At 50.9% G+C, this 21204-nt stretch overlaps 1 protein-coding gene, 1 long non-coding RNA gene and 2 pseudogenes across 3 annotated transcripts in view; 2 read left to right on the top strand and 2 right to left on the bottom strand.

Annotated features, from left to right (window-relative positions):
* The window catches only part of LOC111746352, a 15523-nt gene extending 13078 nt beyond the window's left edge, over positions 1-2445 (top strand). Inside the window, exon 3 of the long non-coding RNA XR_002783048.1 lies at positions 1663-2445. This is a non-coding gene — a long non-coding RNA (uncharacterized LOC111746352). The remainder of the gene's footprint in view (positions 1-1662) is intronic.
* Positions 2446-2805: 360 nt separating this feature from the next.
* ANXA6 (annexin A6) overlaps positions 2806-21204 on the top strand; it is a 31724-nt gene continuing 13325 nt past the window's right edge. Inside the window, exons 1-16 of one of the 2 annotated variants that reach the window (XM_011371232.2) lie at positions 2806-2905; positions 3587-3681; positions 4251-4364; positions 5506-5596; positions 6525-6604; positions 8381-8437; positions 9218-9311; positions 9748-9843; positions 11201-11259; positions 12232-12354; positions 13472-13530; positions 14824-14902; positions 16596-16677; positions 17873-17967; positions 18555-18668; positions 20570-20660. In XM_011371232.2, coding sequence (XP_011369534.1) covers positions 2893-2905; positions 3587-3681; positions 4251-4364; positions 5506-5596; positions 6525-6604; positions 8381-8437; positions 9218-9311; positions 9748-9843; positions 11201-11259; positions 12232-12354; positions 13472-13530; positions 14824-14902; positions 16596-16677; positions 17873-17967; positions 18555-18668; positions 20570-20660 — 1342 coding nt within the window. In that variant the 5' untranslated portion in view covers positions 2806-2892. The remainder of the gene's footprint in view (positions 2906-3586; positions 3682-4250; positions 4365-5505; positions 5597-6524; positions 6605-8380; positions 8438-9217; positions 9312-9747; positions 9844-11200; positions 11260-12231; positions 12355-13471; positions 13531-14823; positions 14903-16595; positions 16678-17872; positions 17968-18554; positions 18669-20569; positions 20661-21204) is intronic. The other variant, XM_011371233.2, reaches the window with a different exon arrangement.
* On the bottom strand, positions 5164-5282 carry LOC111746375 (annotated as a pseudogene).
* Positions 10289-10406, bottom strand: LOC111746376 (annotated as a pseudogene).

Raw genomic sequence — 21204 nt, 5'->3', positions numbered from 1 at the left:
GCACAGAACAAGCCACTCGCTCTCTTCTCTTGTCCAGATCACCCCCATTTACTTCTACTATGATAATTGTGCTGTTCCTCCTTTCTTTCCTTTCAGAAAAAGGGAACTTGAGACTCAAAGACGTGAAGAAATAGTGTGGTGTCATAGAAAGGTCCTGGAGGCATGTCTCCATGGCCTCCGTGCCCCAGGGATATCTGGGTTTGAACATGATTTTGAGGATGAGGACACTTTGAGGACAGGGCAAGAGGGGAAGGTGCTGGTGCCTGGAACTCCAGGAGCTGCAGAGACGAGCCCTGGGTCAGGTGTGAGCAAGGCAGCTGTCAGGTGGAGTTCCGGGCAGCAGCTTTCTCTCTGGGTGACAATATCACATTTGTCCCGAAAGGCCTTGGGGCTCCTACTCCAGCAACAGCCTGGATGGGGCCCAAGACCATAGAGCCCCAGGGTCCAGGCTGCTCACCAGCTGGCGTCAGGACCTGTTGAATATTTCAGGGTGGAAAGTCCCTTCACCTCTGCTCTCCCCTCGCCTTGATCATGGTTACCTGAGGCCAAGAACTGTCTGCCAGAGAAGTGGGGACAGCTGCACAGGCGGTACTTGGAGATGCAGAATTCACCAAGTTGGTGTGAGAATTACCAATGGTGGAACACCTGGGCCTAGGTGATTTGAAGGACCGTTTCTGTGTCTCTAATGTGACCAGTAGTAAAGCCCCTGTGTCTGCTGCTTCTGGTGGCTGTGACCCTGCCAGTCCTGGGATGACTAATCTGGCAGGCAGCTCCCTAGAAGATTTTATTATCCTTGTGGAAAGACCCACAGGGGTAACTGGCCTGCTGCTCCCTGAGTCACTCTAAGGGAACGTCGATCAAGCCTTGTGTCTGTCGTTAGACTTCCCTTCCCCCAGGATGGCATGGCCTCACCTTTCAGCTGCAGCCACTTCCCCAGACACTGCCTCAGCCATCGCAGTGTGTGAGGAGGGAGGAGCAGGGAGGAGGGGGAGCAGCAGCAGGAGCGGGTCCTCGGCTTGCTGCTGCTGCTGCTGCTGCTGCTGCTGCTGCTGCTGAGACCTCCGCCCTTCATCCTGGGGACCTGCTTCCATCTCCTCTCTCCCCATTCCCTCCTGGCAATTTACACTCCCATGATTTTGGCAACTTTAGATGTCTGCACTGAGCGCTGAAGCATCTGGCCTTGCTTCTCTGAACGTTGCTTGCCTGCTCTTGCCTCCAGGCCTTCGCCATGCTGCTTGCTCTGTATGAAACCCTTTCCCTCCCCCTAACCCCTCTTTGGGGCCAGCTGTTACTCATCCTTTAGGGGGAAGTTTTTCCTCTTTGATCTGCTCAGATTATATTCAGTCACCATCCATTCACATACCCATTCATCTAGGACATAAATATTTAGTGAGTGCCTAGTTGTGCCAAGCCCTGTGCTGGGTGCTACAAATACACCAGTGAGCAGGACAGATACTCAGAGAGCTTTCGAAAAGGAGTATCTCTTCTCTGGTCTGGGAATTTGGCATGTGTTACTCTTTCCTTCTCTGCCCAGGGCTGGGATCAGGTTGCAGGGCATTCACTGGTAGCAGGAAAAGGACTATGTCCCTTTCTGGTCCCCCGCCCTGTCAGAACTTTAAATAGCAACTCTGCACCCACGCATGCATACCTCAGAGGAGTCAGCAGCTGCAGACATAAACCAAAGAGCATCCAAGTGCCTGGCCAGGTCTCGCAGTGCAGGCACCGGGAGATACGGGAGGTGTTCAGAGGCTCATTTTGGCCTGTCTACTTCCTCCTTTAAGTTTACATGGGCCACCCCTCCCCCTTCCATGAAGCCTTTCCCGGCTCCCTCCTCTGGCTAGACTCAGCTTCCACCGTTTCCCCACATTATTTTGCCTCTGTCCTAGGGTATTTACTACAAGCTTTATGCTGATGTCTGTGCTTGTCTCCCCTCTGCTGGGTGGGAAGCTCATGAAAGATAGAGTCAGGTCTTCTTTCTCCCTGAATCTTCAGCCCGAAGCACAGGGCCTGCAACAGGCCCAGTGCCCTTCCCTGAGCTGTGTCCTGGACCCCAGACTTCTCAGACCATGTCGCCGGCCCACATCTGACTTTTCTGTGAACCAACCCATTGTGCATTCAGGTTCGACGTCTAAGATCCTCTGGCTCTGCCTCTCCTCCCCTCCACCCCAAGGACCCAGCCGGCTTGTCCCCAGATGCCATTTCACGGCTCAGTTTACTGGGCCCAGAGGAGTAGCACTTTGTCTTGGCATTAATTCCGAGGGTGACCCCGGGCTCCCTGGGCCAGGACACCCCCCTGAGAAGGTAGCAGTTACAGGGTTTCTGGAGCTGGAGAGCAGAGGGAAACAGGCCAAAGATCTGGGTTCCAGTTGTTTCTGTGATGGAGATCATCTTAAGTGCTTCTCCAAGTTGTGAAAATAATCGCAGTGGAGGCGAAAGGGCTTCGTAAACCAGAAACTGCCATAGAAACATGAGGGGCTCCCGTCACTCTTGCTGGGATCAGTCCCATCCCCTGCACGCAGCCGGGATTTTAATCTCTCCTGGGTCCTAGGAAAGTGATGCAGGGCCGTGGGCTTGTCCGAGCCACCCTCCCGTGAGAAAGCGGCACCATTCTTGGGGCAGGTTGTGGTAGAAAGTACCAGGAGAGTCATTCCCACCCTTGCCAAGGCTTTCTGTGCTCAGTGCTCAATTTTAGGGGAAGAGGGCACAGCCTGGACTCTGCCTGTGGCCGGGGTTGGGAGCGTGGTCTGAGGGTGAAGCAAGGAGCCCAGTTCAGGCCCAGAATCAGCAGTTCACCCTCTGCTTCTCTCTCCACAGGGTGCCAAGTACCGCGGTTCCATTCGCGACTTTCCGGACTTCGATCCCAGCCAGGATGCCGAGGCTCTGTACACCGCTATGAAGGGCTTCGGTGGGTACCCGGCCACCGGGAGTGGGGCTGCAAGAAAAACAGGAGGATTCACTGGGGCTTGGGGGTGTCCCCATATGGGGGCTGGGGTGGGAGTGAAATGATGAGATGCGCTCACTCATTCTGTTTTGTCTCCTCTTTCTATTATTTTTCACAGTTTTATAATGAAATATTCCAGACCCACAAAACTTCTATTATTCTAGAGAATGATAGAAGTTTCACCCACAAACCTACTACCCAACTTGAGAAATAACACTTGCTTTCTCATATAGTTGGACCCTCCTGTAACACCTCCTCTGCCTTTCCTCGTGGGCGTAACCACTACCCTGAATTTGGTGCCTGTTATTCTCTTTGATTTTCCTTGTTGAATGAACCAGTCCTGGGTGTTAGGACACCTGAGTTTTTCTAAGCCAGGCTCTTTATGAGACTTTGGGTGAGTCCTTGCCTCTGGGCCTCAGTTTCCTTATTTGTACAACGGGGAACTGAATCACAGGCCCTCTGTGCTCAGATGCTGCAGGTGCTGTGATCCCTCTCATTGGGGGCTTGGCAGATCCCCACAGATCCTCCCCCCCATGCCACCACCTCGTGAGCAGAAGGCTGATGCCACTGACTGCAAGGAGCAGCCCTGGTGGGCTTCCTGGAGGCAGGTTGGCATAGGGCAATGGGTGCTCTCCCTTCTTCCAGGCAGCGACAAGGAGGCCATACTGGAGCTGATCACTTCCCGGAGCAACAGGCAGAGGCAGGAGATCTGCCAGAGCTATAAGTCCCTCTATGGCAAGGTAACTATGGCAACCAGAAGGCAGGGACGGGTGGGTCAGGGGATGGTTTATTCACCTGTGTGTTCATTTAGGGTCTTTCCTGAGTATTTTACTCCAGGTCAGCCTCTGTGCTGGCACTTCTGCCCTATTCCCTTCAGTCAGGGGACCATTCAGCCACAAATCACCTGCAGCACCTGCTGTGTGCTGGGCACTGTGCTGGGTGTTAGGGCTGCACAGGTGAATAAGACCTATGAGAGGGTCAACCCTGTGGACTCACAGATAGTGGGGGAGACACACAGTAAACAAGTAAACAAATGATGGGGAAGAGGCAGGACACTGTGGACTTGAACCCTGCACCGCCATTTGCTAGCTTTGTGACTGGGCAAGTTACCTGACGTCTCTAAGCCTGCTTCTTAGGGTTGATGATGGCACGTACCCGTGCATATCTATCTCCAAGAGTGACGATTGAATGAGATTAGATTACTTAGGCCTGTACAGATTTAAGTGCTCATTAAACGTAATTCTTATCATTATAACTGCTCTTCCTCTCCTCCTCCATCTCCTCTCCCACCCCCACTCCCACCCCCCAGGACCTCATTGCGGACTTGAAATATGAGCTGACGGGGAAGTTTGAACGACTGATTGTGGGTCTGATGAGGCCGCTCGCCTATTGTGATGCCAAAGAAATTAAAGATGCCATCTCGGTAAGAAGGGTGGGTCTGTGTGTGTGTCGGGGGAGGGGATGTGATTGAGAGGAGGAACGTGGCCTATACGGCAAGTGTTCAGTGAGCCCCACATCCACCCAGCGATGTACCCTGTTTTCAAGAGGCAGCTTGTCCAAACCCTGTCCCAGAGGGGTGCCACAATCTCCTCAGGGAGGACAGATGTAGGACAGACGTCAGTATGAGGCAGACCCTTTGAGAGGGGACCTTGGCCCAGACTCCCACACTAGTAGCTTACAGTCCAGAGGAAGCAGAATACGGGGACGTGGAGACAAATTGTGTCCAACACCCAAAGGCTAAGGATGTAATAGAGGAGGTTAGCAGGGCAGGCCGTTGGTCCGGGGTGGCTTGAGAGGGCATCATAGAAAATGACAGGATCGAGTTGGGCCCAAAAGCCTGGGAAGAATTTGGTTGATCAGAGTGAGAAAATCGTTCCAGGGTGGAGAAGCAAATGGCCGGAGAGGTTGTGATGTGAGGATATCAGGAGATGAGGAGCAGCTCAGTCTGGTTGAAGCAGAGGGTCACTCCCTAGGCAACAGGGAGAGAACAAAAACCCTCAAGGGTACCTAGCACTTTACAGTTTGTAATGTGCTATGATCTTTGCTTCAGATGAGCTATTAAGCATGAATCCATTTTATAAACCAGTAAACTCAGCAACATGAGAGATGATTACCTTTACAATCTCCCTATGAATTTGGCAGAGCAAGTAGTAGCATCTCCATTTTACAGATGGGAAAACTGAGGCCCAGAAAGATAAAGTTTCTTTTTTTTTTTTTTTTAACACCTACAGCACCTGGTATTCCTAGGTGGTCTCCCATCCAAGTACTAAGCAGGCCTGACCCTGCTTAACTTCCGAGATCAGACCAGATCGGTCACATTCAGGGTGGCCTGGCTGTAGACTGATAAAGTTTCTTAATGAGAGGTCACAAAGCTGCAGGCAGAGGTAGGACTGGAACCCATATCTATTGATTCTCAGGGCAGCAGCTCCAGTCAGTGCCTGCAAGCTGTGATAGGAGCATCCTGAATGCTGGAGGTTTCATAGCTTGGCCACTGCAGGATCCTAACCTGTGGCTGGTGGCCACCCATACAGCCCTTGACTCATGTGTCCCTTCTCTTCTCCCAGGGAATTGGCACTGACGAGAAGTGCCTCATTGAAATCTTGGCTTCCCGGACCAATGAGCAGATCCACCAGCTGGTGGCAGCGTACAAAGATGGTGAGATGGGCAGGAAGGGCTATTCAGGATTTTCAGATATAAAATGAGGGTGATTGCAAGGGTGGAGACCCTAAGATCCTATTCAACCACCTCCTTTCCTCCTTCCCTCTGATCTGTCCATCTGTCTATCTTTCCAATAAGTACCTGCTCTGTGCCGGGCAGTGTGCTGGGTTCTCAGGATATGGTGATAGACAAAACCCATGTTGTCCCTGTCTCTAAGAGCTTATAGACTAAAGAGGTAATGAAGGATACAGATAATAAACAAGTAGACACAATAATGACATGTGGTCATGTTGTGAAAGAAACAAATGGGATAATAAGAATCAGACTTTAACTGGGGAGGACCCGCTTCAGACAGGTGGTCGGGGAAAGCCTGTCTTGGAAGGAAATGAGAAGGAGCCATTTGTATAAAGGGTGGGGAGAAATCCTTGCAGGCAGAGGGAACGGCAAGTCCAAAGACCCTGGAGCAGAAATGGGCCCGGTAGTCAGTGTGAGGCAGGAGTGGTGGAGGGCAGGGCAAGACCAGACAGGCCCAGAGAAAGAGATGATGTTTTATTCTAAGTCCAGTAGAAAGCAGGGGAGCCCATGATCAGATGTGGGCTTTAAGTTGGTCACCCTCATTGCTGTGGATTGGAGAGGGAGTGAGCAGAAGCAGAAGGAATGGTCAGAAGGCTGTGGCCACTGTCCACGTGAGCGATGACAGTGGTATAGGTGGGGATGGAGAGAAGCAGTTGGATCCCATCACATCGTGTCATAGGTCAGTACAAGGAACTGAAAATACACCCTGGATCTTGCCATGGCCATCACGGAGACTGGGTTTTGGGTTTTGTAACCAGTATCTGATCATTTTGGGGGCATCAGGGATCGTTACCCTGGATCTCTGGGGTCTCCTGTGGATGGGACTAGAGCTCGTATTCCTTCCCTGCAGCCTACGAACGAGACCTAGAGGCTGACATCATTGGTGACACGTCTGGCCACTTCCAGAAGATGCTCGTGGTCCTGCTCCAGGTTGGTCCACCTTGGGGCCCTCCCCTGCGCTCTCTGCCAGGGTGCAGGCAGAGTCTGGCTGTGGGCACCTCTCCCAGTTCCCCCAGACAGAGTGGCTTGCGAGGGACTCCTGGTGTCTCCTTGGGCGTAAAGTCCTCCTCCTGTACTGTGACCACCCCTTTCCGTCCGCCCATTTAATCCCCAAACTTGAGATGATTTCCATCTGGCGCCCCTGGGTGTGGAATCTGAGCGGCCAGGGGGTCTGTCCTGTTCCTCCTGGTTTGCAGAGGCAGGTGACCCACATTTCCGTTTGCATACATCCTTCTCTCTTGTGACCAGAAATATCCTCTCCCGTGACCTTCTTCCTCTCTCCACATGTACCGCCCCACCCCTTCCAGGCCTCCCTCCGGCCACTGAGCGTACTTGAGCCGGGCTGCCTTCACAGTGGAACCCTGCTGCTCCTCCCTCCCACCCAAGAAGCACATAAAAAAAGAGCCCATAAAGAGGGCGCAGTCTGGTGTCCTTGGCTGCATTCAACCTACCAAATTGGTGTTTTTCCTTTGTTTTCCCACACAATTATAAAAAGAAACAAACAAACAAAAAAAACCACTTTGAGTTAGTTGCTAACAATTATAAGCTTTTTCTCAAAAACCAGATTTCTGGATGCTTTTGAATAATTGAAAGTTCTGGCAACAGCAGGCCTGCATTTGGCATGACTGCAGTGGGCTGGAGAGCAGGTCCCGCCTGCCATTTCGCCTCCACAGGTCTGGCCTCACGGCAGTCTCTGTGGTCACAGATGTCTCTCGCCCAGCTCCAAGGACCAAACCTTTATATATAAATTAAGCGACCTCTTTGTTTCTTTCACCTCCCCCTTCCCCGCATTTTACACCAGTTCTCTCCTTGCCATAACCACGACAATGTGCATTTTATATTAAGCAACTGGAGAATTTTCAGAAACATCAGGCGTGGGAAAGCGTGACCTTTGCCCCATTTTCAAAGAGCACATTCTGAAAAGGAGAGTTCCAGCCTGTATCTTAGAGTTAAGGATGTTGCCTCCTCAACCTCTGACACTAAGTGGGCAGTGACATGGCACAGATTGTAAGCTTGCCAGCTCTGTCTTCTTGGGCTCAGTTCCAAAGAACCAGGGGGGTTGAGATCCTGAAATGCACAATCTGAGGGAAGAGGAAATAAGCATTGGTTTGACCTCTGCCCACATCACCAAGCAGCCCAAGAGGGCTGTCCCCTGACCCCTGTGAATGTCCTCTTCTGTCAGATGAGGCAGACAGTGCTGGCACACATGGGATTTGGTGCCTTTACAGCTTGGGAGCTCAGATCTGAGAGTCCAGGTCTCAAATCCTCACTGGTGAATTCTTTGGGTTAAGGTATGAGAACCTCTACTAGAACGCACATGTGCGGAATTTTTACCCCTGTGATATTGTTGGGGCCCACCATGGGCCATGCCAGGACTTGTGACAAGGGCCCTGCCCTCACAGATATTCTCGGTAGGCTCTGGCCTCCTCTGGGATGGAATGGTAGCACCTGGGAGGACCTTGATTATTCTCAGGACTCCCCTGTTTTGTCCCAGCTCCAAGGATGAAGGGAAAAGCCAGTGGGAGGAACTCCGATTCCCCATGAAACAGATGCTGCAGTCCTGATCCAGCAGCAGCTATAAGTCACTGCTCCTGGACGCCTCTGGGCCAACATGGTTTCCCAGCCCTCCCTGTCCCCACCACTGGCATCCAGGCCTTCCCCTTGGCTCTGGTATTTGAACCACGTGTGCCTTGTCTCTCTGCCCAGGGAACGAGGGAAGACGACGACGTAGTAAGCGAGGACTTGGTGCAACAGGATGTCCAGGTAAATAAAGTCCGATGGAGGGCCCCAAGCAAAGTAATTTGCATCAAATACCAGAAATAACAGTTACAGCATCATTTATATAGTGCTTTGTTGAAGAAAAGATTTATGTTATCTTTCAAAGATATACAACATATTTAAAGTTGGTGAGATGTATTTTGGAGCTTTCATCATTTGTTCATTTATTTAGTTTATTAATATTTACTGATAGCTACTACGTGCCAGGCACCCTGCCACGCATTGGGGAACCAGTAATGAACAAAATCAGCAGTCCTGGGAGAGACAGCCATATGTTAATCACATGAACACCTTCTCCCAGGATGTACCATACATTCCAGGTGTTTTGAGCCCCACCGTGTGCCACTAACATTGCAGGGGCAGATATAGAGAATGCTGACTCACAGTCCCTGTCCTGGAGGGACCCACGCCATAGTGGGGAGACAGGCATATCAAGAAATCATTGCAATGTACAGTGAGTCAAAGCTATAAAGAAATATAAAGCTATAGGAGCCTAGAAGAGAGAGGAAGGGAAGGAAACAGAACTCTGCTGGGGGCATCAGGAAGTACTTTGAGAACAAATGGGACATCTGATCTGGCACTTGAACATTGAGTAGGAGTTTTCCCAGAAGGAAATGGGGAAAGATAAACAGTATATGAAAATGCCCTGAGGCTACTAATTACTGTTATGTTCAGGGATCCAACATTGGTTCTGAGTGGCTTGGCCCATGAGTCCTATCTCCTGAGTTTTCCTCTTTTGGTTAATCCCCACTTCTTCCCCTTCAGGACCTGTACGAGGCAGGGGAACTGAAATGGGGAACAGATGAAGCCCAGTTCATTTACATTTTGGGAAATCGCAGCAAGCAGCATCTTCGGTTGGGTAAGCAAGCTCCAGAGAAGACCTACAGCTGCTCCCTTGCAGCTGTGCCAAGAATTCTGTTCTCTTTCCTTTTCTAATAGAGCATGATAGCTACTTCATCTGCAACCCAAACACCAGTCCTAATTTTATTAGACGGTGGTTTGTATGGTCCTTAACCAAAGCAATTAACAGGATGCTTAGCACTTCCGTCTGGTTACCAGTCCTATCTTCATGTTGGAGCATGAGGGATACACAGTTCCCTGAGGCATAAGGCAGCTTGACTGCATGGTGGCTGGTGATATGCACAACCTGCCTGCCACCCCCCCAAAGTACTAGCCCTCCCTTCATATTGGCACTCCAGTCCTGGTCACTGCATCCTCCCTTTCTGAAGTCTCTTTCGTTCTCAATACCCTGGGGACACTTCTGACATGCCTGTCTCTCTCTCTCTCTGGCTTAGTGTTTGATGAGTATCTGAAGACCACAGGGAAGCCCATCGAAGCCAGCATCCGAGGGGAGCTGTCTGGAGACTTTGAGAAGCTGATGCTGGCCGTGGGTATGTTCTGACTTTGCATTCCCAGAGGCTCTGAGGGAGTGTGGGATTCTGGCCCAGGAAACATGGGCTGAGAATGGAAAAAGGGAATTCTGTGGTATGGAGACGGGAAGGTGAGAACCAGATGGGCAGTGAATTCTAAAGGTTTAGCCAGGGCAGCATGGCTGAGGCCAGCGAGGCAGGGAGTCGAGCCTCGGGCCCTGATTTCCCTCTGCTCACTCATCCGATGTGTCTGGTAGGGTGAGAAAGAGCATGGGGCTGGGGGACGGGGTTGAGAAATAATGAATAAGAGAGTGGATTTTGTAGAGCCCGGCATACTGTGTGCCAGGCACTATGCTGAGTGTTTAATCTTTTTTTTTTTTTAAGACGAGGCAACCCTTGGTTGACCTCACAGATTGCAAGGACCTTGTTTGCTTACAATCCTTTATTTATTTATTTATTTTTTTTACGCCTATAGCACCTGGTCTTCCTAGGTGGTCTCCCATCCAAGTACTAACCAGGCCCGACCCTGCTTAGCTTCCAAGATCAGATGAGATAGGGCTTGTTCAGGTGGCATGGCAGTAGACTGAGTGTTTAATCTTTAAAAAGGACCCAGGAGTGGGCACTGTTGTTACCCCCATCTCACAGAGGCGGCATCACTCGCCGAGGGGTTGTTTTATAATGAATTGGGGGTACTTTGGGCATGAGGGATGCAAGGAGCTGACTAGTCAATGGTGAAGTCAAGATTCAGACCCAGGCCTTCTCCCAAATCTGCTATTGGCTTGGAGTCACTTATCCTTGCTGGGCCTCAGTTTCCTCATCTGATAGATGGGGCAGAGGGAATGGACTGCCTGACACAGAGGCTCTTGCAAGCCAGACATTCCAAGAGTCAGCGTGTCTGAGCCTGGGCTAGGTTGTATGTGTGTGTTTCTTGGGGGAGGTCTACAGCCCAGACCTCATCTTCCCATCCAGAACTGTCTCCCGCCAACCCTATTTCCCATAGTCAGGTTCTGGCCCGCTCTGCCAGCAGGATCTAGTGATTCAGGAGCCAGTACCTTTCTGGCTTAACAGAATCTAAAGGAATACCTTTCCCAGCTCTTCCCCAGAGGCTGCCTCCCACCAGACCCAGTTCCTTGTGAAACCCCAAAGGACAAGAAAGATGCAGTGGGTCTTTGTAATGCACTACTCACATTACAACAAGCCCGTTTCCTGATTTTTCCCCTGGGTTTGTGATCAAAGTCAGCCATGGTTATCAGGAGCCAGGGTTCTTCCTGGGTTTGAACTGGGTGGCCCCCAAGGAATGAAAAGAAAGAAGGGGTCCAGCCACTGTATCCCCCTTCTGAGGCAGCTAGAATAACTGCCTTTTCCTCTCTCTCCTCAGTGAAGTGTATTCGGAGCACCTCGGAGTATTTTGCTGAAAGGCTCTTCAAGGCCATGAAGGTACATGGTGGGGTTGATGCAAACGAGTTGAGGGAGGGGGTCCCTGCCTACCACTGCTGGGACTTTAGAATAAGTCCTTGGGGTCCACTGGCCAAAGAGAGCCTTCAGCGGATTAGCCACAGAACAGAGTGCTGGCACTTGGTCCCCAATGACCTCCAGAGCCTGCTGCCCGGTCACATATCTCATATTGATCAGAGGCTGAAGTGTCAGCCTGCACCCAATCCAGCCAGCCAGATGGGTTGGAAGCCCGCACTTTTAAAAACTGTTAAGTAACCAGAATGTTTATATATAGTGTATGTTGGTAAGTAGAAAGCACTTTAGCATTGTCTGCTGAGTCCTCATGCTCATCCCGGTGACCCAGCGATTCCACTGTGGGTGTGTACCGAGAACACTGCTTCTCGCTATTTTACACACAGACCTAGAAACTGATGATATTTCCATAGCACGCAGGGTAAACGAACGGAGTCATTTGTTGCCGGAGACCATATGCCCAAAGCCCCTGCATGGCCATCCTACAAGGGCAAGTGGACGGCAGCCCATACTCTGCCTTCTAATGCCAGAGTGAGAGTGAGCCGCTCAGCCCTGGAGAGATGGAGCCTGTGTGCACATGTTCGCGAGACTATTCATAGCAGTATTGTCTGAATTAGGAAAAAACTAGAAACAACAGTGTCCGTGAGGAGGAGCAGGGGAACTAACTGCACAGTGACATATTTACAAAGTTCCAAAATGTGCAAACCTAAATAATATATTGCTTAGAGTTACAAAGTTAGGTAAAATTATAAGGAAAATCGAAGACACACAGGGACACACAGGGAGCCTCAAAGGGAGTGGCAAAGTTCCAATTCTTTCGCTCTTAGTTTTGATGTTTTATTACGAAAGTTGTATTTTTAACTAAGCTGGGGACTGTCAACTCTCTGTCAACTGTCTAGCTCTCTCTCAACTCTCTGTCCCCTAAACCCACTTGTCTCCCAGGGCCTGGGGACTCGGGACAACACCCTGATCCGCATCATGGTCTCCCGTAGCGAGCTAGACATGCTTGACATCCGGGAGATATTCCGGACCAAGTACGAAAAGTCCCTCTACAACATGATCAAGGTGAGCGGAGCTGACAGGGGCCAGAGCAGGGCCACCGCAGGAGGGAAAGAACTGTCCTAGAAAGCCAGAGTCTCTTGGGAACTCCAGGAGCCCATGCCTTGTGGCATATTCAGGGCATTTAACAGAGAAGCGAACGTCCGGCAGTGATTGCGAGACGTGAGGTACGTGAGGCGCCTCTTTAGAGGAAGGCAGGGCTGGGTCCTGAACGGCATGCAAGCTGAATCCAGGATGAGGACTCCATCCCAAGGGCAATGAGAGTTCAGTCTCCTGGAAGAAGGGTGGGGACACTGAAGAACACAAATGAGACTTAATTTGGGACCTCTTGGCCCTGGGCCAGTTGATGACCCCAGGGTGTCCAGCCCATATGACTTGGTCAAAAAACAGATGTAGAATTGGGTTTTTTCTCTTTTGGGGGGAGGATGAATGGGATAAAGCCTTCTGAGTTCAAGCCATGGTCCCCAAAGTGTGTTTCTAAAGAGGAATTTTATAGACATTAAGTGAAAAAAGGTTCCGTGGGAAAATGTTTGGAAAAAAACTAGAATAAGCCAAGATAAGCCAATTTCTTTACCTCAGAATTTATCATAGCCGTTAATATGTTAATCCAATACGAAGCTCCAAGAGAGATATAGAATATGCCATGTCTGTCGAATGTACATTTACCTGTTTGTTCGTGGAGCCCTATTTTCACGGACTGTTTTCACTTGGGAGGGACAGGCTGGGGACTTGCTGGGGACAGTGGTGTGCAGGGTCTGGCTCACTGGCTCAATAAAGCAGTGAGCATCTCTTCTTAATTCCACATTTTGTAACGTCGTATCGGTAGCTTGGAATTGTCCATCGGAAGTATTTATACCGCGGAAATTGGCAAATTGACAAATGCTACAAATCAGAGCTTTTTTTTCTTTTCTTCTTTTTTCTTCCCCCGCAGAGAGCTAATTGTTAGATACTTACCAGCACACTCCTGTTTGTTGGTCTCAGCCACCTCCAGACGGGAAGAGAGTCAGGGCTGCCATGAATAAGTGTTTGGCCTTTCCTATGTGGGGCCCTCCTGAACCTTCCCTCCTTGTCTGAGAAGACCCCAGGGTTGGGTAAGAGGTAACCTTTCTTTCTTTCTCCCCAGAATGACACCTCAGGCGAGTACAAGAAGGCTCTGCTGAAGCTGTGTGGGGGAGATGATGAGTAAGTGGCTTCTTGGCCTTGGGGGGTGGCAGGCCAGAACTCGCCTGGCTCTCATCCTGGTGGATGGATGGATGGATTGGATGAGCTTGGGGATTCCTTGGAGCCAGAAGTCCCATGCAGGTGAAAGTCTGAGTGTGTGTGTGAACGTGATTGTGGTCTCCTGTACATGGAGTCGTCTGCTGTTGTGAACTTGGGAAGTCAGTCTGGGGTTGCGGACCAGGAATCAGAATATGAGGGGCCAGGCCCTGCTACTTCATAGGGGCGTCTCAGTTTCATCATCTGTTCCAAGGAAAAGGTACAGATACCTGCACTCCCTACTCATTTATTCAGCATGTTCGTAGGGAAGCACTTGATGATGCTTGCAGCCTAGAGAGGCATACAGACCAGGCGTACACACAGGCAGTCCTGTGATGGGGGAGACACACATGCCTATGAAAGCACATGTAGGCTCACAGCCACACTGGGGAGGCTCCTGGAGATAACGAGGCTGAGACCCAAGTAGGAAGGGAATGGGGAAGAAGGGGTGAAGACAGGATCTGGAAGAAAATGTTTGGGGTAGAAGAAAGGCCTAGAAATGAGAGGACACCGCCTGGTTCATTTTTATTAACCAAGGCTGCACTTTTATAGAGTGCTAGAAACAGAGATGAGGCCGAGAGGGGACCAGGGGCTGGGGGCCTCTTTCTGGCTTATGAACCTCCCCTCAGGGTAGTGGGGAGCCATTGAAGAGATGAGGTTGGTGCACGACTTGACCAGATTCGTGTGCTAGGAAGGGAACTATACGTACTGAGATTTCCCTTCTCTGGGGCTTATAAGGATCCAGTTAAACGCTGCTAGACCTGTCACCCTTCGGTAAATGCCGCAGGGGCTGATTCGGTTCAGCAGACATTTACTGAGTGCCCGCTCCACACGGCGCTTTGCAGGAAGGGCTGAAGAGATGATGCGGCCATAAGCTGGTTATTGACTTTGTCTGAGAGGGGAGACTTGAATAGAAATAAGGGGAGGTTGAAACATTGGGGAACTCCTGTCCTTGGGACCCCCCAGCCAGGAAGGCTGCTGGGCAGAGCCAGCATCGTATGGGGTCTCGAGAGGGTAGAAGGTTCTCAGAAATGGAGTGAGTGCTCTGGTGAGTGGACGAGGCTAAGGCTGGAGGGGAGGTAGGTGGATTTAAAGTAGAAGTGTGTGTGTGTGTGCGCACGTGTGTGTGCGTGTGTCTGCGTGGTCTGTGTCGTATGTGTGGAGTGTTGCCTACGGTGACAGTCCCTCCTCTCCTCCCCACAACCCCCTCCATTCCAGTGCTGCTGGCCAGTTCTTCCCGGAGGCAGCGCAGGTGGCCTATCAGATGTGGGAGCTTAGTGCAGTGGCCCGAGTAGAGGTCAGACCCTCCCCACCTCCCGCTTGACCTCTTGACCACAAAGCTTCCACTCTTCTGCTCACACTTCCTGCTGTTCTGGTTGGCGCTCAGCTGTCCCCTGGTGGCCAAGCCGAGAGAGACGGTTTTCACATCTGAAGCTTCCTTTTCTCCTTGGAGTGATGAATTTGTGGGCGGGCACTCTGGTGTGGGCATCTGCTTCCTGCATTAACTTCTAACACGCTGGGAAGTGTTCTGGTCCACTCACTACTAACAGGGCTTGCCGAATGGTGACCTGGCTGGATTCATGGAGGAGGCTGTCCCATCCTGGGCCTAACAGTTGGGCTTAGGAAGCATGAAAGCTGAGAACAGATGGGTACCCCTGGGTGCACAGGAGGATTCAAGATTGTCTTGACCATCCTTGGACCCAGGCTCCATAAAGAATGAGAATGAAAGTTTTCACAGAAGTGCTTGTGGCAAATCATTCCAGAGATTGGTAGCACTTGGTCCACAGAAAAATATTTGGAGCCATGGACTCTCTGTTACTCACTTGCTGTGCCGCCTTAGGCAGGTCTCCACCTCTCTCTGAGCCTCTGTCTTTAAGATGAGGGCGTTAGACATGGCAGTCTCCTTGTGCCCTGAAAGGGCTCTTGAGCTCTGATGTTCCAGGACAGCGTTCCCCAAATTAGAAGGCAAGAACTGTCATTGCAGATGATCTGAAGTTATCTGAGAAATTTAGTTTGGAGGAGGGGGACCGCATGGCATTAAATAACCTTGAACCTCACATGGTGGGAAAGCTACTCCTTTTTGATTTCTTCCCTCCTCCTGATTATGTTAAAGACATGGTTTCAGTTTAGTGCCACGTCTCTGCCACACTCGTTGATTTTCCTTTTTCGTAATGAGAGAGCCGAGAGAGCCAGCTTCAAGTTCAGAGATTTTGCTTTTGGCAAAAATGGCATCTCGGTTAAATGTGGTGATCTGTGTTTCACTACATGTTTTTTGTTTGTATTACATTTATTTTCATGGGTTATTGTTGTCTGTTTACCAGACATGATGCCAACCTTCTATTCATGATAGTGGTATAAAATTATTCTCACTCATTAATTTATTTAACAAATATGTTTTGAGTTGTTTACTCTGTCAGGCACTGTTTTAGGATATATCAAGAAATAGAGTGGATAAAAAACCTTGCTTCAAATGTACTTCAAAATGAATGCATTTAAGTAAAACAGAAAAGCTGAATTAAATAAAAATATTAAGAAATAGCATAGGGCGAATGCACATATGGAAAACATTGTAAAGGAGTGTCTGAAATTTGGGAGACTCCATTCTGGCATTCCAGATCATTTCTGTTGCCTTTTCTGGAGGAATGTCTGTCTAAGAGGCAGAAGCGCCTTGGAGACAGGGCGAGATTCTGAGGGACTGAGGAGGCCACAGTGGAGCTAGGACAGAGCTGACTCCTGGGGCAGGAGCCTGGCCACTTTTTTCCAGGACCAGCACTTGTCCTGCTGCCTGGCTTGGGTCTGTCTCTCTCCCTCTCTCAGCTCTAGGGCAAGGGTCTGTCTGCTGTGCCTTCACCCCGCCTCTTTCCCCCACGCTGCTCGGTTTGGGGCTCGTGGGGAAAGCCTCCCCTCCCTTGCATGCTCCTCTCTTGGCCTGGCCCCCCCCGGGGGAGGGGCCTCCAGACACCTGCTTAGTCTCTTTCTGCTTTTTGCAGCTGAAGGGAACTGTGCGTCCAGCCAGTGACTTCAACCCTGATGCAGACGCCAAAGCGCTGAGGAAAGCCATGAAGGGACTTGGTAAGGGGGACGTGAAAGGGGCAGGGGTGGCCTCTGGGGCAGCGGGTGTGGCAGGTTTGGCAGTGGGCTGGGCAGGGGCAAGAGCTAATGTCTCAAACTAGTGTCTTTGAGTCTCCGCCCTCCTGAGTGCAGGGAGGCGGGGAGAGAAGGGGTTTGTGAGGAACTTGACACAAGGCCTTCCCAGAGAGACTACGGTGTCCCTAGCCCCTCAGGAGCAATATCCTGGTGTAGAAAAAAGTACTGGGTCTAAAGGCCTGTGTTCTTGCCCTGGCTTTGCCACCAACTCACTCTGTACCTTTGGGCAAGTCCTTCAACCCCTATAAGCCTTGATTTTCCCGTGTTATAAAATAAGGGATGTGGACCGTATAATCCGAGTCCAGGTTCTCTAATGGGTGGACCACCCCCCCGTCACCCACTTCCAGGCCTCCATTTAGCACCAATGGGAAGAACTACCCTGTGGGTGGATGAATGGTCCTTTCTCCCCGCCATCTGTCCAATAGCACCTCCCTGGGGCCTTGGGTTAAGTCCTGTACTATGTGGGTTTCATTTGCATTTGTCTCTTGGGAATAACAGTATCTATGGAGCATATCTAGGACTGTAAGATGACAGGTATAAAAATGCTTTTTAAAGATAGAGTCCTGTGTCAAGTCTGAAGTTGATGGCATTAATCTGAGAGGCAGGAAGCGGTATCCTGATGCCTTCCAGAATCAACCTGCTGTAGTTAGAGGGACTTGGGGTCCAGCTTTCAGCAAGTTGAAGAAAAAGGACATAGAGTCCCCAACAGGACTTAGATTATGAGGTTAGAAGGACCCCTTAGTAATTACTTCAGCCCTCTTCATGTTACAGGTGTGGAAATTGAGTCCTAGAAAGGGGACAAGACTTGCTCAGCCAATGCCAGAACCAGGACTAGAATTCAGAGGCCCTGATCCTCGTCCTAGTGCTCTCTGTTCCCCAAGGGTTTTTGTTTGTCCTCCCCCCACCCCCCCTTAACCAGTGACACAACAGAGGTACAGGGAGGAATCCAGGGGAAGTTAGTGGCTTAGGCCAGCGGCAGGGCTCCTGCAGGGGCTCGGGAGCACATGGCTGCCTAGCCAGGCCTCTACCCTGACAGAGATTGGCGGGGCCCATCAGTGGGGGGCATAGGGGAAGCTGGGCCGCAGGCCTGCCTCTGAGCCATGTGGCTTCGGTGACTCAGGAACCGACGAGGGCACCATCATCGACATCATCACACACCGCAGCAACGCCCAGCGGCAACAGATCCGGCAGACCTTCAAGTCCCACTTCGGCCGGGTAAGGGCCTGAGCCTGCACCCTGGGCCCACATCCACTCCCTTCTCTGAGGGAGGGCAGGCTATCACAGCCAACTCCGCACGGTCGGGCACCTGGGGCTTCCACAGCCGTGGGACCCCATGTGGTCATGTGTTCTGAGAGCGTCTTCAGCATTGGGTTTGGGCTGCCTGCAGACACATTCTCTCCATTCCCCCAGTTCCTTGTGATCAGTGTCACGTGTGTGAATGGCTTGGGGCGAGATGAGAGATATGAGTTGTTTTCCTGCAGTGCTTTGGCCACCCCGCAGTTCCCTCTGCATATAGAGGTTTTAAGGCCCCAAGGCTAAGTGTCAGCCATCATTGTGCCTCCTTCCCTGCTTCCTTCCCTACCTGCTGCTTCCAGGGAGAGCGGGTTTTACCCCTGGTGGTTTTTTCCCACCCTCTTTGGCTTCCCCTAAATAGTAAGCCCAATAACAGCAAAGCAGACACAGGCTCCTGTAATCCCCCGCATCCACGTGGAGCCCATTTCCTCACTCCATGTCTCCTCCCTACCCTGGGTCACACGTGGGCAAGCACTGATGCGGCATGACCTTGGCTCTGCCCTTTGCAGGACTTGATGGCTGACCTGAAGTCTGAGCTCTCTGGAGACCTGGCGAGGCTAATTCTGGGGCTCATGATGCCACCAGCCCATTACGATGCCAAGCAGTTGAAGAAGGCCATGGAGGTACGGTGTGGGCATCAAATGGATGGGGTCTAGTCCATGCAGGTGCTGGGAGGACGCAGCCTCTTCCCTACCTCAGCTCACCTCTACCCTGCGGCGGCCTCACTCTCAACCAGCCTTTCTCCCCATGGCGGCAGGATGGCTTGTGTACATCCTACAGGTTGCAGCTCTGGTGGAGAGGCCCTTCCTCCCAGCATTTCTGCCAAAGAAAGTCTCAGTTTTTACTATGGTTGGTTTAAGTGGGGTCCCGTGCCCAGGAACCAGAGGGCTCAGGGGGATCTCTTGGAGCAGCTGGAGGAAGCAGAAGGGACCTGGAAGGAACAACAGCCTCCGGAGTCTGCATTCTAGTCCGGCGCTGCCACATATTCACTGTGTTATTGGGCCACTTGTACTTTCTAAGCCTTCATGCCTTCCGCTGCGAAATGGGAGGGAGCATTCATCCCCTCCCTTCAAACATGGGGGTGGGTCAAGTGAGGTCACCGGTATGAAGGGCGCTGTTAACTCTTAAGATCTGACCCTGTAATTAGCAAGAAAAGGCGTTAGGTCCTGGCCCAGCTGTTGCTGGAGCTGGTTTGCATCCCAAGATGCCAGTTGTACTACGGGTTCCTTTACTGAGAGCAAATGGTAAACTACCCTGGGCTATGTGTGTTATAGCTCAGTGACTTGTCTCATCGACCCACGAGGCGAGGTTTTGTGGTACCCCCATCTTACAGATGAGAAGGCTGAGGCCCAGAGGTTAAGTCGCTTGGTCAAAGTCGCAGTAGCAGGGCTGGGATTTTGACCAAGTCTGTCTGGTGCTAGAGCCTGACCTGACGACGGTGTGAAAACACTAGAGCTTTGGACCCCTGAAGGATTCGAAAGAGAGCAGAGAACAGACATTCCCTAGGCAAAGCGAATTGAGATTATTGTCCTTTTAAAATTCCTAGACAAAAAAAAAAAAAGTGAATGACCTAAAAACACAGAATTAGAAGGATGGGGCTAGACCCCGGGTCTCAGGACAGTCTAGGGGTCAGGCTGTCCTTGCCACATGTCAGCTTTTAAGAAAGAGACTATTAAAGACCTCAGTCAGCCTCGGTCTGTTCGGGGCAGAGAACCCAGGGACCAGCTGACCACTGGGCAGTAACCTCCCAGGACAGAGACCACGACTTCCCTGTTTTTATAGCCATTGTCCCAGCAGCTTGCACAGTGACCGGCACATTACAGGTGTTTAACAGATGTTTGAATCTATCGGTCAATTAACAATCAGTCTTGTCTACCTCCCTCCGCTCCCCTAAAATGGGGTCCTTAGAATAGCGGATTCCCTAAGCTGCCTCTGTCCGGAAGACTTAATGTATCAGTCCATGAATCACTCATCACATCCAAACATGAACAAACACAGTATGTTTTTTCCTTAAAGCACCAAACTGTTTTTCTTCTGACAAAATCATATGTGTTCACTGTGAAAACTTGAAAAATAAACACAGAACAAAAAAGAAGGAAACAGAAATCATCTGTGGTTCCTTCACCTACCCGGAAACCAGTCACCAATGTTGTGATGCGTGTCCTCTGTTCTTGTGATATACTTACATATAAACATCTACGTTCCGATGTGTGTTTGTATGTGCGTTTTTAGATGCACGTCCCCTTCTACCGTATATTCTTTTCTTTTTAATTTTTGGTCCAAAGCAATTCTCATGGGAGGTTCTGGGAATCTTGACAAGCTGGAATGTTGAGCCCTGATTGGGCCAAGGTCTCTGGTCTGGGGGCCACGTCTAGGTGAGGAGAGAATCCAGGAAGGCTTGGTGGCCTGGACATTCGCCTCCTGGATGGTTTCTTGGAGCAGAGGCCTCCTTGGCCTGGGCCCCTTAGACATCAGCAGGAGGTTCAGGGCTGTGGTTCAGATCCTCTTTTCCTTGACATTCTAGGGAGCTGGCACCGATGAAAAAGCTCTCATCGAAATCCTAGCTACTCGGACCAACGCCGAAATCCAGGCCATCAATGAGGCCTATAAGGAAGGTGAGTGTGGGGAGGAGTCCTAGGGCGCAGCACCCTGGGAGGCAGGTGGGAGAAGAGCCAGCTTCTGACCTCACCCACAGTTCTCCCTACAGCTCTGCCTTCTCTTAGGCCACGAAGCTTCGATGACCCCCTTGGGTGTGCCCAACCCCGAGTCTTGGAAAAGGGTGCCCCAGACAGAGTCCCAGCCAGACAAAGGCCTGGAAGTAGAAGAGAGTTTGAGAGTGAGAGGAGAGAGCATCCAGGCCACCAGAGAGGGAGGGAGGCTTCCTGGGTGGGTGGGCTGTGCAGCCACACTATGTCCCTTGTTCAGAAGGCCCATGCTTGGCTGCATGCTATGCCATCGTCATCTTGAAATTGTTAATGATTTTTTCACAAGTGGCCCCATATTATTTTGAAGAACCTTGAGTACCAGTTAAAAATGTTTAAACTTTTCCCCTTGTAAACAGCATTAAAATGGTAGAATTTTCGAGCAGGGGAGTCACGTGGCCAGAGCTGTCCTTGTGGGTCTAGCAACTGTCACACAGCGGGGAAAGGAGAAAAGAGA

The sequence above is a fragment of the Pteropus vampyrus genome, unplaced genomic scaffold (genome assembly GCF_000151845.1).
Source record: "Pteropus vampyrus isolate Shadow unplaced genomic scaffold, Pvam_2.0 Scaffold185, whole genome shotgun sequence".
Lineage (NCBI taxonomy): Eukaryota > Metazoa > Chordata > Mammalia > Chiroptera > Pteropodidae > Pteropus > Pteropus vampyrus.
This window is presented reverse-complemented; position numbering and strand designations above follow the sequence as displayed.